The sequence below is a fragment of the Strongylocentrotus purpuratus genome, unplaced genomic scaffold, assembly GCF_000002235.5.
Source record: "Strongylocentrotus purpuratus isolate Spur 01 unplaced genomic scaffold, Spur_5.0 spur5_scaffold_11, whole genome shotgun sequence".
In the NCBI taxonomy this organism is placed as follows: domain Eukaryota; kingdom Metazoa; phylum Echinodermata; class Echinoidea; order Camarodonta; family Strongylocentrotidae; genus Strongylocentrotus; species Strongylocentrotus purpuratus.
The window spans coordinates 8,707,298-8,723,562 of record NW_022145596.1 but is presented as its reverse complement, the minus strand read 5'-3'; the positions used below and the strand labels follow the sequence as shown (position 1 = coordinate 8,723,562).

Here is a 16,265-nt window from a genome sequence, read left to right as displayed (position 1 = left end):
AAATAATTAAGTAGTTAACTGTACATGTATGTTACGATTTTACTACCATCACCCATTAAATCATGTTCATATTATCATGTTCCAAATAAGCAATGCCACATGAGAAATAACAATGAAAAGCACATTTTTTATAAAAATGAACTTAACCTACCCAACTCTGTAATGACTATTAGTGTCAATAACCAAAATATGAGATAATCCTTGAATTGGATGTAGGCGGGCAAAATGTATCAAAAAAATTGGTATTTGCACCAATATAATTATATTACAACAGTACAGATCCATATGAAGAATACAGTAACACAAAGCTGCTTAATTGTTGTTTGGCAAAACTGTGTCATGACAGTATAAAACGTTACTAGCAACAAATTATCATACTAATGAGAACATGCATGTGGATTTATTCTCTTTTGACTCTCAACTCAACTCAGTGATAGGCTAATCCTAAATATTTGAACAAACAGTCCCACCTGAACTTATTCATGGTACCCTGTACTGATATAAACTTATCATTATTTGAGAATCAAAAGCAGTAAAGGGCTTTAAACTCTGGCGAATCTTCAAGAGGTTTCTGGAGCAAGTTCAGGACCTTTAGTCAGTTTCAGTTTCTTTACATTAGTAGATCCACACAGACATTTGCACACACCATTTGAAAAGATAAGTATCGTTGTCTCAAACCTAGCAATGAATACTTCATTTTCCAATTCAAAACCTACAATCAACTTCTATTCATATGTATAATTTCAATCTAAATGTAAAATGCTAAACAAGCATGATTAATGCTTTAATTTAACTTTAAAAGAATTGCATACATTTTTCTGTATAGTACTACTAGTATATACTTTGCCCTACAGCTATTCTGGACCCACATCTTAAAAGAGCAAGAAATAAATAAAAATAAAAAATGACCCAAAAAAGAAAGAGAAACGAACATATAAAGAAATGTAAATCTACTATTAGTATCACAAAATATATGGTTCAAAACTTGAAACGAGATGCAACTTGAGGGTAACTAGAAGGATTTACCGGTATTTGAAAATGTTGACCATGTATATGGATGCATATGGATGTACGAGGGTACATTTGGACCTTCATTTCTGGAAATGCATGTCCACTGGTTGTACATCCTTTCACGCCCTTATGCTGAGAAATCAAAGTTTCTAGTCTTCTTCAGTTTATTGCAACAAACTTCCTTTCACACATTATTTAATTACTTAATTAATATTACTTAATCTAAACTGTCTACAGCTGAGAATCTTTAAAATAAATGAATTCTGATAGGATAAAAAGACTGCATCTTGAAGTTGTTGGGTTGATGACTGTTAACTGGTGTGTTTGAATTCTTTACGTTCACAAGCCATAATACTATTAAGTAATATGAGTATCTTAGTATCACACATAATAAGAATTATTCAATATAACCAGGTCTAAGCAGAAAATCTTATTATTAAATTAATCTGATAGAAAAAGATTGCATCTTGAAGTTTTTGGTTTGATGCATCTTGGCTGGTGTGTTTGAGTTCATTATGTTCACAAGCCTTAATACTAGAGTATCATCAATCTCACAAATAATAAGAATTATTCAATATAACCAGATCTAAAGCTGAAAGTCTTTTCAATAAATGAACATGAAGGAACAAAAATAACATCTTGAAGTTGATACCTCTTGGCTGGAGTGTTTGAGTTCTTTACGTTCACAAGCCTTGAAACTTAAGTATCATTAATCTCACACATAATAAGAATCATTCAATATAACCAGATCTAAAGTTGAAAATCTTATAAATACATGAATTTGAAAGAGAAAGATTGCATCTCTTGTTCTTGACTCTTAGCTGTTGTGTTTGAGTTCCTTACGCACACAAGCCTTGAAACCTTCCCAGCCAGCCGGCTTCTTCAGATGTTCCTACATAGCATGGAGAAACAGGAGAACAGGTCAAAGGTCAGTCAGTAAAGTTTGGGTAACATTGCCTCAGATTCTGAAACAAACTCCTGAATTCAGCTCATGCTGCAATAACATTTATAAACCTTTAGGTCAGTCAAGAACCCAATGACTTTTACAAGCCAATCCCCTGTCTGATTATCAAGATATTTATGATTGGAAATCGAAATCAAATTTTGTGTTTTCCTAAAGGTTTTCATAACACTACAGTCTATTGGGGAAAACGAGTATACATACTACTACTGCTACTACTATAACTAGTAGTAATACTATAAGAACTAGAATTTATGGGGCTACTCCTACTGCTACTTTTGCCTCTTCTGTTAATACCACTCACAAACACTACCTCTACAACTACTTGTGTTACTTTTACCACTATCAATACCACTACCTCTATCACTACCAACAATAGAGCTAAACTACTATGATAACCAATACTAACGGTACTACCACTACCATTATCGCTTCAAGTACTTGTGCTAATTCTTCAACTAACAATATCACTACCACAATAACTACCAATACCGCTACCACTATTAATACCATTACCTCTACAACTATCACTACCCCTACCACAATCACTACTGCTACCACTACGACTACTGCTACTACCATCAAAATCGCCACCACAATCACCACTGCTACCACTACCACTACCACCACCACTCACTCTGAACCCTCTATGTATTCTATTCTTCATCACTCCTAGGAACTCCTTCTGGCTCAGTTTGCCATCACCTGTATATGCAAGGGTAAGAAATAAGAATTTGTTGATTGAGCAAATGTTCACAAAGACCAGCAATTCTTAACGTTTTTTGTTTTATTTCCTTAAGATCTCAAAATAAGTTGCAAATCAATTTCTTATCAGCTAGATTAAGTAGCAAATGAAGTAAATTATACTTTATAAAACCCCACAGAAATATTACTGTTTATGATCTGAATTACGCCTTGTTTTCATTCTCAATAATTTCCATGAAAAATTGTTATTCAATGGATTTAAGGTGAACAACATTTGGGGGCTTCTATATATTCCAAATTGGAGCATGATCAAGCTGAAATTCCTCTCATTATGTGTTAAAACATGATACGTTGGTAAGATATACACCTAGCGTGCTCCATATTGGATTGCATACAAACATAAATTTGTCTTTTATCACTCCTTGCAAAATTAATTATCGAGATAAACAGAGATAAACGGTGCTTATAAAGCGCTCACCACCGAAGTCTCTAAGCACTATAACAAACAAAATACAATGATAAACAATTCCATATTAAAAACAAAAATTACAATACATATAAAATATACATCAATGTGAACAGAGTAATTTAATCATCAAAAGCAATTTTGAATAAATGTGTCTTAAGATAAGTTTTGAATTGATTGACTTGCTCTCTAAGGAAAGAAAACTTGGACTGAAAACCATGTCAACTTATCAACACATGTGGAACTCGAGTGTGGGACTAGTACCTACCGTCTTTATCAAAGATCTGAAATACTGTATGCACTATGTGCTCATCAAGATTCTGACCAGTAGTGACATTCACAGCTCTGCAGAACTCGTCTGAAAATGAAGTAAGCATATGAAAGTCTCAGTTACAAGCATAAATACATGATCCTCATGACCGTATTTGACTTTATAGATTCATAATCATCATCGTTATTGACTACCAAAGGTCCATTTCTAAATGCTTTTTGCTACTTAAAGATAAAGTTGAGTTCTGGTCATGTGATTGCATTGTGAAAGAAACGGTGTGAAATCTATCAAATAAGGTTGATCATCTAGTATATAAGTATTTGTGTGTATTGCAAGGTTCTGGAATCATCAAAATGATAAGAAATTTGGCAAAATCTTGGCAAAGTTACAAGCACTGTACAGAGAATGATGTATATAGGACTACACGAACACATGGCGAAAAAATCCTACCCGGATTTTTACGATGTTTCATGTCATATTTAGAATATGAAGGCATTTGAAGAGCAATGCTTTTCAGGGAACATGTTTAATCTGATGTTCTTCCACCCTTGCATAATAACAATTATAACGCTCACAAATTATTTTTTACCTCTTCCCAGAACTCAACCTTCTCTTTAAAGTCATTTACATTTTGTGACATTATCACCTTAATGAAGCAACATAGAATGGTGGAAGTGGTCAACAATCAGTATTTGCTATATCCCAAACAAATTACTAATGTTTGAATTCTGTCGTTAAAAAAGGTGAACAAATATTAGAATTTAAAAGCAATATTTTGATAAGAAGTGACTATACATACTGTATAATTGACTTCACAACAGTTCTTATCAACTTCTGAAAGTGTAAACCTCAGTTGGAGTTAAAATGTCATTAAAGAAAAAAAAAAAACTTTTAAAATTTATAAACAAGTATCCATTTTCTCTGACATTCTGCTTTACAAACAAAGTGACTAAAGGTTTGAATTTCCTACAACTTGAAAGTACAAAATAATAGTAATAATAATTGAATGTTGTTGTATAGTGTATAAAAACATAGACATAATTGCATGTTTCTATGCACTTTAAAAAAAAAGAATACAGAAGGAGTGAAAATGGTGCACTGGGTTCATAATTGTGAGCATGATTTCACACAGTGCTATCAAATAAATATGTTTTCAAATCACTTTTTGTATGTTTCTACATTTGTTCATATAGAAATAACAACTGGGAGTGTTTCACAAAGATCCTAAGTTGAAATTATCTCTAAATTGGACTTAACAATTATGGAAAGCTGTTAGCATTTTTGAAATATTTTGTAAAAGTTATTTTCAAAGGCATAAAATGTTGATTCAAATCGTTCATATTTTCTATTATCATGGGAGATTTCATGTTCTTGATGTGGAATTTATGACAAGTCTAAAATATCTGAATTTTTGCTTTTGAATACATTTAATTTTAAGTCTACAAATGGCTCTCCATAATTTTGAAGTCCAATTTAGAGTTAAGTTTGACTTAGGATCTTTGTGAAACACCCCCCTGGACCTTCCCCTTTACGCTAAAACTGAAAAGACTAGGGGGAGGGGGGGGGGGGAAACACCCCCCACATGTTACCTTGAGTGATGGGTTGGTCAGCGAACGTGTACATCCTCAGAACAATCTCAAAATCATCCAGATGATTGATGAACTGAAAGAATTCTGTGAAGCTCTCAAAAGAGATACCCTGTATTCAAAGAATTATTGGAAAAGAAAAAGAACAAATTAATTTACAAAGTCGCTGATCTCGCATTTTTAAAAGCCCTAATGAGGCCGTGGCGGGGGGGGGGGGGGGGGCATTATCGCCCCCCCCCTTCCACGATTTTTCTGATTGTTCGGGAACGCATATGGATGGCGCCCCGTCGCTCACTGACTTTTTTCTTTCGAGTCTTGCGCATCTTTTAAAACAATTTTTTTGAAAATCGGACCTACAGTTAAAAGGTCACGTGACCTTTTGTCTTTGTATGTCAGCCCCAAAATCGCTCATTTTCGTGATTTGTGTACAAAACATAAGGAAATGTCAATAGATCAAACATTGGTTATTGGGTCTTGTTTAAAGTAAAGGTGGTTGTTTTGGGAGTTAAAATAGTTGAATTGTAGTTAGAAATGAAATAAAACAACAAAAACAATAAATACATAAGTTCAAAAACAATGAAATACATAAGAAATTATCAAAACAAGAGATAACATAAGGAATAAGCTGGCACTTCCAAATGTTTTGTCATATTATTATTTCAAATGGTCTAATAAATATATTTAGTGAAAAAGAATGCTTAAATATGAATAATATATGATTTATGGGTAAAAATGTGATTTGTATGACCTTATTTGCATAAATTACCATAAATATGCAAATGAGTGAATTTTTCAAAAAATTGAAATCACCATAGTATTCTATACACTTCACTTGACATGCGTGCAAATTTTTGCGGAGATCGGCCATTTCACGACGAGATCTCAAGGGGGGCCATAATGCCCCCCCCCCCCTGCCGTACTAAGACCTCAAATAGCCTGGCCCTTTTAGGATTAAGGCTCATTCACATAGGCTGCAGTAAAAAAGGGAAGCGTGATGGCTCAGTGGTAGAGCAGTGGTCTCGTAACCTGGAGGTCCCGGGTTCAAAACCATGTCGATGTGCTCCGGTAAGGCATGGATCCTCATTATCAATTCCCTTGGAGAGGACTTATAGCCGTCCGGTCCCCTGGTTGTTTACTTACAAGTATATACATGCTTTCTTAGCCAGCAGTCAGTAAAACAGATAAAGAAACAATGAATTGCCATGGTTTTATGTACTTTTGTGCTTTTTTCTTGAATGGTCGTATAAATAATAATAATAATGATAATAATAATGCGCTCAACAAAGGTCATTCGCATATCCACTTATCTGTGTGATATAAGATACAAATGTGTGAAGTGCAGTACTACACCTCCTCCACCCTGTGTGTTAACTGTGGCAATTTCGCAGAATAAATGGTCTGATTGGGGGAGAGAATTTTTGTTAAATGAATGAACATTAATAGCAAAAATTTGTGCAATGTGATAGTAAATGTTATTAGGCTTTGCCTCTTTTTCAAGTTTCATTTATCATAAGAATCATATGTGGCAGTGACAACTATGAATATTAATATCGATCTTTTGCAGTATTCATGATTTTAAAATGCAAACATTTCATTTGATAATATGTGATGAATATGTAAAACTGCATACAACTGTTTTTTGCAAAAGAAATTTGAGTGACATCCATCGATCATAACCTGCTGAATTATTCATGACTTTTAAAATTGCACACATTTGATTGGAACATGCAAGGAAAATGTTCATCTGTAAACACTGAATGGTATTACCCCCCAAAAATAATCAGAGATGGTATCTTTCCTTGTATGTTTCAAGCAATGAAAATAGGAGACAAAATCAAACTTCACATTGAAACAAAAAAATACAGCGCAGGTTACACAAAAACCCCTAAAATAAGGTCATGTTTTTCAGGTGAATATCTAGCAACATAATTTGTATCTTTAAACGGGAGGTAAGGCAGCTTTTATCTAAACCTTTCTTGCATTTATACAGTCATACATGACAGGAGGCTCAACTGTTTAAGCAATTGTTTGTTAAATCTGCTTTCTCTTGCCAAGTGATGCCGATGCCAATAGGGATTGTGCTTGTAATATTTATCCACTTTTCCCCCAAATTGCTCTTTTTGGCTAATGAAGCCCTGGTGTGAGCACGCATTTTCTACAACCTACTTAATACTGGCATAACGACCCCCCCCCCCTCCCCCTCCCCCGTCCAAATATCACCTGTTCTTATTTATGTAGGCCAAACCTACTTTTAAGGGGACTATTCACCAAAAGAAATAACATGTTTATTACTGAAACACATTCAATAATTCCAAAAATTATCCAGGAAACTCAATTTGTTAGCAAGTGAAAAGCATACAAGGAAAATTTAGGCCTGCAAGAATTCATTTTGAGTGCTCTTTGAATATTTAAGCGTACAATGTCTCTTGAATACAAAAAAAAAACAATTGTATGTAGCAGTAGCTCTTCATTAGTCAAAGAAGCATTAGTTTACCAATAATCACCATAATAAGCAATTCAGAGGATAACTTGCAAGAAAGCTTCCTCCATTTACACCCTAATAACTGCCTACCAATTTCCCCTGAAATGCAAGCCATGAAACATAAGCATTTATTATATTAAGTCTAGTATTGTGGTACACTATACTTCCATTGTATCAAGTCCACAACCATGTCAACAAGTATTTGCTTGTATAGCATACATCTGTATGACTACTCAATTTCTATCAGTTTGGAATTATTTAGTCAGCATCTGCCAGCATCAAAAGGGCACAGCTTCAAGTTAATTGCCATATAATTTGTTGCATACATATTTTCATTATCCCATCAAATTCATAGTGATAAAGCAAAATTATATACAAGAATAAAAAAATATGGCCAGTAATGTTATCTTGAAGCAGCAGCTTTGGTTGTTATTTTGCACTTCTAAGCCGGCTCAACAAGATGATGATTTGAAGAGTATTGTACTTACTCTTTCACCGAAATTCATCTTTAGTAGGAAAAGATATCAAAGAATATCAAAATGATGTATGATTTTCTTCCAAATTCATAATTTAAGTAATTTAAGTATTTTAAGGGGAAAATCTTGATCAAGAAGAACATTTTCATACATTTTTTTTTTGTCAATGATTTTTTTTAAAGAAAGGTCAGAGGTAAAAAAATGTTTTAAGTATTTTGAAATAAAGAGTTACGGAGACTTCTTACTGAATTTACCTTTTTTTCTACATAAATGTGTTTTAATATTTTTTGTTAAAAAAGAATAATTTTTACACTGATTTAACCAAAGAGGAAGCCTTTTTATTTTCTTCAATCATTCTTACATTACATATTTATGTATATTCTGACTCAGTGAGTTACCACCCAAACTGTTACCCTTCCTTTTCTTTCTTCTTTTTAATCACATTTTTCATTTAGTATGGATGCATCGTTAATAGATTCATTCCACTCATTCACAGTAGATCTTAAAGGATGTCTGTACTAGTTTGGCTAGGGGGATTAGATCACTCTGAAGGTCACTGACAGATGGTATCTCATCGAATCAGCTCTCAATTAACATTAGAAATAGAGGATCATGGGGGACCAGTGGTCACCGATTAGGCATTGTTTGCTATATAGAGGGCGCAAGCAGCTCCAAGTAGTACAGTGGGGCTTTAAGATTGGTACCTTTTCTTCTGGCATGCGTTCTCAGACCCTCTGCACATACTCCTCCAACTCGTTCTCTAGTTTTACATACTTTTTCAAAAATTCATAACTTTCTTATTAGTTATCTGGTGTTGCTCAAACTTTTTTGATTGGTTTGTCTGATTTTTCTGCTTCTATTGAAAGTAAGTTATTTTTGGAGTGGACCTGTACTTTAAGATTGGTACCTTTTCTTCTGGCATGCGCTCTCTGACCCTCTGCACGTACTCCTCCAACTCTGCATCTTCCAGGTGTGTGTAGCGCAGGAGGATGTTAGCAAACTCGGCCTCACCGATGCTGGGCATCCCTCGAGAGAACTCATAGAAGTGGGGGAGGGGGGAGGAGAGGATAGTCAAGGAAAACACAACATTCAAAGTGATACAAAGCGGAGATGCTCAGATGAGAACAACCTTATTGACAACTGTCTTCAGGCACATTCCCCATTTATTACTTTAAAACTGAAAGGCTAGGGAAGGGGGGGGGGGGGTTGTGGAGGAGGGAGGTTTAATATTGATGATTACGTACTCTAAGAACCTTTTAATGTGATAGTCTTGGACAACTGCCTCTTGGACGGCTACTCCTAGAAAACCTCCCTGGATCACAGGTGGATGTTGGGGGGCAGTACCATCCTATTCCCTGCACTTAAATACAATTGTGCATACATCAGTACACCAAAAAGATGTGCCCCCAAATGGACTCCCCCTTTAATGTTAGACCCAGAAAACTTGTAAAGGATAGGACAACTAAACTGGGACAGTCTTGAGAAGCTGTCCCAGCAAGAATCTCCTGAGTGAAGCTGACCTAAAGTGTAATTTTTGCAGGGCCAAGAGTTGTCCTGGTACAACATTTCAAGCACAGGTGAAAACAGAGTGGTTTTTGTTGTTTGTTCAGAGCCAGAAGGGCCAGCTCTATGTTAAAGTACATTAATTAATGCCCTTCTGGTTCCAAAGAGATATCTTTTGGTTGTTATTTAAAGCCTGTCTGTACTAGTTTGGCCAGGAGGGATTAGACCACCCAGTGTGGTCACTGACAGGTGGTTATCTCATCAACTCAGCTCTCAATTAAAATAAGAAAAAGAGGATCATGGGGGAACCAACAGGCACCGCTTAGGCATTGTTTTCTCTATAGAGGGAGCAAGTAGCTACAGTACAGTGGGGCTTTAAACCAGTAAGGTTTTATAATACAGGAAAGAAAGTAATTTTTTTTTTACAGGTATGCAATTAAGCCATGAAAGGATATTTCCAGTTCAAGCACCTCCGTCTGCAGATTGTCCATAAACCTAGAGATGGAAAGACAAAATACAAATATGTGATGAATCATTGGAAATGATGCTAAAAAATGTACAAAATACATGATTGTTGATAGACATGACCAATCATATCATATATACATGTACATAAAAGTTGGTGACATTTTATGCGTATTTAATAAATGATAAACATCGTCATTGAAGCAATTCACTATGTACTGTATGAGAGAGATAATAGTTCATAAGCTATACTGAATAGGTTTATGACAAAATGAAACCTGTATATATTATACAAACTGTTAAAGGGAGACGTGAACAGTGGTCTTTACAGGCAGGTGGACTTTAGGTGCAGGTTCATTTAGTACAGGTTTCGATAGGAAACTGTTTTCAAGGGAAACAAAAAAATGTGGTCTTTACGACAGTGTGGTCGTTCTATACAGGTGGTCGTTAAAGAAGGTGTGATTGTACCTAATTTGCCTCTCTGTCTACCTTCATAAAAAAGAACTGAAAAACATTATGAAGAAATCAGTAATTCTTTGTAAATCATACTTCATGGAGTTTTTTTAACACAGTAGTTTCATCAGAATAACTGAAGGATTCTAAGGATTGTACAGATAGTTATTTTTTACTGATAAATGTTTCTTCTTACATTGCAAATGTCTTGTAGTCCAGCGTGTCTGTTCCTTTTGGTCCAAAGAAATATCGAAGAAGGGTTGTTTCGTTGATCTTCAGCTGTTTAAAATAGGAGTTTTTTTTTTTATAGAAGAACAAACAACGATATTAAATATCAGACTTTGAAACTGATATCCAGCAAGAATCACAATGCATTCCTATAATCGTTACAGACTTTACAATTGATACAATACTGTGCAGCAAAAGTCATTAATTATATCTTTCACCTTTATATGTTAGAATTCTGACTCTGTTATTCACTCATTACTATGTTGTTCATACATGTTGTTTCCCCATAGTTTCCCTTTCCCCTCTGAAATACATGTAGAAGTAAATATCATAATTAAAAACTTAATGTGTTTTATCATACTGCTCTGTACACAAACTTTACTTTAGCATTCCTCAATCCATAGTGGTAGTAGGCCTACTCTTTTATCATAGGACTATTGATATCTATTTCCTAATTCTTGTGAATCTTATTTGTTGATGTTCTTGTTTTCCTCACTAAAATGCAATTGTGATTTTCACGACTATAGGCAATAAACCAAATGTATCATACATTCATTTGAGTAGTCAAATTGAATGGATTATTTTTGGGTACAAAAGTCCTGTTGCATGGTCGTTAAAATTATCAAAGCTGTAAATAAAACGTTGTGCTTTTATGAGACTTTGTTTATTCATCTTTATTCATGAACATACATACAACATGATAATTATTCAATGCTATTTTTATGCAACAGGGCTCATCCTATAATACATTTCTGTCAGTTAAGTCAGAGGGACATTCATAAAACTTGTGCAGAGAGCAATATATTGTATAATAAGATATGTATATATATGTGTATCTAATAATTTTTTTAATAATTATGTTTAAAATGCTGATTTTTAAACTTTCAAATTAGTGCTGAAGCATAAAGTGAACACAACCATTTACTATTTTGCACAAAAACGATACAGTACCATATTTAGTTTGAGAATATATTAGCTACAATAAATGAGCAAAACTTCAAACAAATATCAGCGTGCTTGCCCTTGTAAACCGTGTTAAAACCCTTACTGTAGAAAATATTCACACCACAGCCAAAAGGCCTTTTAATGTCACTTGGTTATAAAGCAAAAATCACGTCAATTCCTCGTTTGGAAAGCAATGTGCGATTGTACTCTAGCACCAATTTACTGGATAATATGACTAGCGTATTACACATCAACCATAATTTCATTTGTTAGAGATCTCATATATTTCTGTTTAAGCCAGAGAATACAATTAGATTTCAAACAACATATCATTTCATCCAAGGAAGGATTATGATGGTATTATTGAATCATAAGGGCTATATCCCACAAGAGAACTCTTACTATGAAATATTGAAAAGTTAATGGAAGTAGCTTGAAATTTGGTGACAAGGACGAAGAAAGCTTTTCAATAGAGGGAGCGAAGTAAGAGAAGGAAATATTATATCAGGTATAAAACTGCTAGTGAATACAATGCGTCTTAACAAGTTTTGAGGATGAAAATGATGTCTTCCGAGCAAGAGCATTGGCTAGGAAGTAGAAACAGTGCGTTTGCTTCCTAATGTGAAACAGTATGTCTGGGCAACCTAATCTTCACATCACTTGCATAAATGGCAAATCACTTGTCTCATTAAAAAAAAACTTATTATGCTACTTTCCCACTAGGGTAAATACTTGGATATCGCTATTCGCTTGCACTGTGCAAGTGAGAAGGTGGGTTTGTCCTATCCTATTTAAAGTTGTTGAGCAAGCAAAAAATAGCTTACAAATTTCATATACATTACCAAGCATGTTTTAAGGTTAGAAATAGAGAAAGGCATTTGAAATGTCATCTGCTGACATTCTGAAAGTCATTATTAGTACTTCACACCTTTTTAGCTCTCTGTGTTTTCATCTTAGTGCTATCGTATTGTCAATTTAGAAACACAATTAGTAAAGAATCATGTACAAATCATTATCATTCTTCTTTCTCTTTTATCTGTTCACCCTCTTCCCAATCTATAAATGTTTATCAGTTTGAGTACCTTTTACTTAAAATATTTGAAATACATCATACATAGTGAACTATAAAAACATATATCTATTTCTTGTACATTCAATAAATACACTATGTATCCAAAATTTCTTACACAACAAAATACACAAAATATAGATCGAACAGTTGAAATGGCTGAAAACAATAATAGATGAAAAGTATTCATAGCTTTTTTACAAAAAATTACCAATACTAGGTTTGAAAATATGGCATCTTAACAAAAAATTTACTTTGCAAAAGGTTAATTTCAGATCTAAATATGTGGATTTGAAATGACTGAATGATACTATAAATTTCAGCTTAAACAAAGCTACAGAAACACCTATTATCTATAAAAAAAAAATACAATATGAATTTGAAGGGAATTGAAGCAATTATGAGAGAGGCTGATGAATTAAATGCATTGCTAATTAACTTTGTTTCATCGTATATAATAATAGGTGTTTTTTTAATTAAAAGAAATTATGTAATAAACTATTAAAACAGGGTGGAAAGGGGGAGGGGGGGGGTAAAGCTAAATGGGGGAAGGGGGAGGGGATTGGTCTCTTCTAACGGCAGACTGGGTTGTAAATTGCAACAAAAAGAGATTACAGTAATGGGGGAAGGTAGGTGTAACTATGGTGAGGAAATATGCAAAATTGGGAGGGGGAGGGGGGGGGGGCTGGTTTCACTTTCATCTAAAGGCATGCTGGGTTGAAATATGCGAAAAAGATTATAGTACTTGGTCCCACACAGTCGAATTCATGTAATCAGTCAACGGCACTTCACCCGGTTTGAAATCACAGCTGGCAGGCTGGTATAATGGGGGAAACGGAAATGCAGGAATAAAGATGCAGACAGCAACGGAAAATACACTGCAAATATAATCTTTTTGATGAACATCGAGAGAAAGATATGATAGAATAGATGAAGGAAGGTGAAAGAATAGAAAGTCAGAGAAAATGGTAGAAAGTATGTGTTGAAGGAGGATTGCAGAAAGAAAACAAAGGAAAGACAAAGGAAAGAGAAGGGGTGATCGAGATTGAGGGAGGGAGGGAGGGAGGGAGGGAGGGAGGGAGGGACAGAGAGAGAGAGGGAGGGAGGGGGAGAGAGAGAGAGAGAGAGAGAGAGTCGGAGAGAGAGAGAGAGTCGGAGAGAGAGACAGAGAGAGAGTCAGAGAGAGACAGAGAGACAGATAGAAGAAAGAGCTAAGGTGAATGAAGGATAAAGAAAGGAGAGAAAGTGATGGCGCAAAGAGACAGAGCTTAGAAGTGAGTGAATGGGACAAATAGAAGGAGGGAAATGGGGGAATGAGGAAGAGAGGGAGAGGGGAGAGAAAGATAGAAAGAAAGAAAAGAAACACTAGAAAAAGAGATAAAATACAGTTGATGAGCTCATTTAAAGCACTTCTTTCAGAATTTCATCCAGAGTTCTCAACTCTTACAAACAATACCAGCAATAAATGCATTAAAGGTGATGCATGCCAGGAGCAATCAAGTCAATAGCGCATGCACACAATGCACACGATGCACACAAGATGCCTCTTATTCGTAAGTGTAGGGTAGGGTATTACTCATGCAATGTGCTGTAAACAGTATGATTTATTCCGAAACAACACACAACTTTTATTTGTCGATAAGATCAAATAACTACTTATGTTACTGCATTGGAAATTAGTTTCATAATTTCATTCTCACTTGAAATTTGATTCGTTAAGATTTCTCCCATTATTTTTTGTTCAAATCTATCTTTTGTCTTTCAAAGTCCACAAAATCAAGTTTTTAAAACTTTTCTTCAAAACCTTGTATCACTTTTAAAATTCACACTCAAGCGAACAAATTTAATTAAATTTTTTAAAAGATACATCCATCTGGGCAAAAAAAGGTGAGTCACACCATTTGATATGACCCTGAAGAATGGTGGTGGACTAACAAACGACTTTCCAATTTTGTCATGGCCAATAATGATATTAAACTATAATGTTACATTTCCATTTATTACTCACTTATCAAATAAAAAAGCATTTACATGTACTTCTATGAAAAGAATTGATGCTTTTGTGTCATAATCTAGACCAATTTAGGTTTGGGCCAAGGCAAGATGAAGTTTTCTTTTAAGAGGCATTTATGTCCAGGTTTCATAGTCCCGACTACAAAAATGAAATGGCTATGGGAACCCATATCCATCAGTTCTACCCCACCTATTTGTAAGGTTGCAGATTTCCTAGCATCTTGATTTAAAATAACATTAAAAAGGTCTTTTAAGCTATACTAAGTCTACATCTTACATAGATCTCTTATTGTGCACCTTTTGCAGTGCATAGTTTGAATGAATGTCGTGTGGAGGCGAGAGTGTGATTACAGCAATCTTCATACTCTTAATGGGACTAATTTAACTTAACTTTTTCTTTCACTTAGCTGAACATGTTCTATTCAAGACTGGGAACATAAGTTTATGATCTAAACAATATGAGTTATCCTACATTATCAATATCATATGGAACAATTAAGAACAATTAAGAACAAAAACTATCAACAAAGGCGGTAAACATCTCATGAAAACTACAAAATCATTAAAGTGAGGAGGGAGGGGTGTGCACAGTCATGATGCAAAATGCAAATATTGTGGTTAAAAGTTTTAATATCAATCCATATCTTCAAAGCAAGCTAATACCTTATCGTGATAAAGGGTTAAAACAGAGGAATGCATGCACAAGTGCATATAGTGTTTAAGGTATCAAAATGTGACAGGTGTAACAAAATCAGGTGACAGAGGTCATGTGACATATGCAAATTTAAACAGAGGTGGTCATGTGATATCTGCAAGAATCAGGTGATGTATATGGAATGCAGGTACAGGTACATCAGTTGAGTGGACACAATGATTAACAAGTGAATGGTTTGAATTAGTAATTAGCATAATAATAAGCAACTCATTTGCATCTCACTCCTATTAGTTAGTCACTTAAAATGAATTTAGTATTTGTTAGGAAAAACACTGATTTATTGTCAGAACACACAAACACAAATGTTGTTAATTCATCCTATAAACAGAATCGTGAACCAACACAGCCAAAATACTGTTTAGACCAGATGTGAGGGGAAATATTAAATGATATACATCAATATATATATGGAAAGGAAAAGATAAGATTTAATATTATAAACAACTCAACTTATACTGATTGAACGAATTAACTTTATAAACAAACTACTGAGTTTAAATACATTTTTAACACAAAAATTCCACACCCCCTCCCCCCCCCCCAAAAAAAAAAAAAATTATTGCATCAAATGTTGTGAAAAGAACTCCTTTTCGATACACAATATTCAAGAAATCTATTTAAAAAAATAAAAAGTACACAAATATTTTTAGCCTGTGGAAAACTTCACAAGATTGAACATTATCCTGTATCACATGATTATTTCAATCAGGGTATGTGATACTGTACTTGGTTTGTAGTTTTGATTTTTGAATTTTATGACATAAAAGAATTTTGACTGTATCAATAAATAGTGAGAACAAGAGAAATACCTTAGGTATAAGTATGGAAACACCCTTCACCTCTTCTGACTAACACACAAAAATATTCACACATTTAAATAGACTTGTTCCACAGCAATGTCAGGGGAGATATAGAA

At 34.4% G+C, this 16,265-nt stretch overlaps 1 protein-coding gene across 7 annotated transcripts in view; it reads right to left on the bottom strand.

Annotated features, from left to right (window-relative positions):
• Positions 1–1,235: 1,235 nt before the first annotated feature.
• The window catches only part of LOC100889505 (calcium uptake protein 3, mitochondrial), a 29,588-nt gene continuing 14,558 nt past the window's right edge, over positions 1,236–16,265 (bottom strand). For 3 of the 7 annotated variants that reach the window (XM_030980561.1, XM_030980563.1, XM_030980562.1), the window contains 8 exons: positions 10,576–10,658; positions 9,917–9,956; positions 8,866–9,003; positions 7,971–7,988; positions 5,004–5,112; positions 3,412–3,501; positions 2,610–2,677; positions 1,236–1,903 (listed from right to left, as the gene is read on the bottom strand). In XM_030980561.1, coding sequence (XP_030836421.1) covers positions 1,829–1,903; positions 2,610–2,677; positions 3,412–3,501; positions 5,004–5,112; positions 7,971–7,988; positions 8,866–9,003; positions 9,917–9,956; positions 10,576–10,658 — 621 coding nt within the window. In that variant the 3' untranslated portion in view covers positions 1,236–1,828. Of the gene's footprint in view, positions 1,904–2,609; positions 2,678–3,411; positions 3,502–5,003; positions 5,113–7,970; positions 7,989–8,865; positions 9,004–9,916; positions 9,957–10,575; positions 10,659–13,366; positions 13,439–16,265 lie in introns of all 7 variants that reach the window. The other 4 variants (XM_030980558.1, XM_030980564.1, XM_030980559.1 and 1 more) reach the window with 4 other exon arrangements.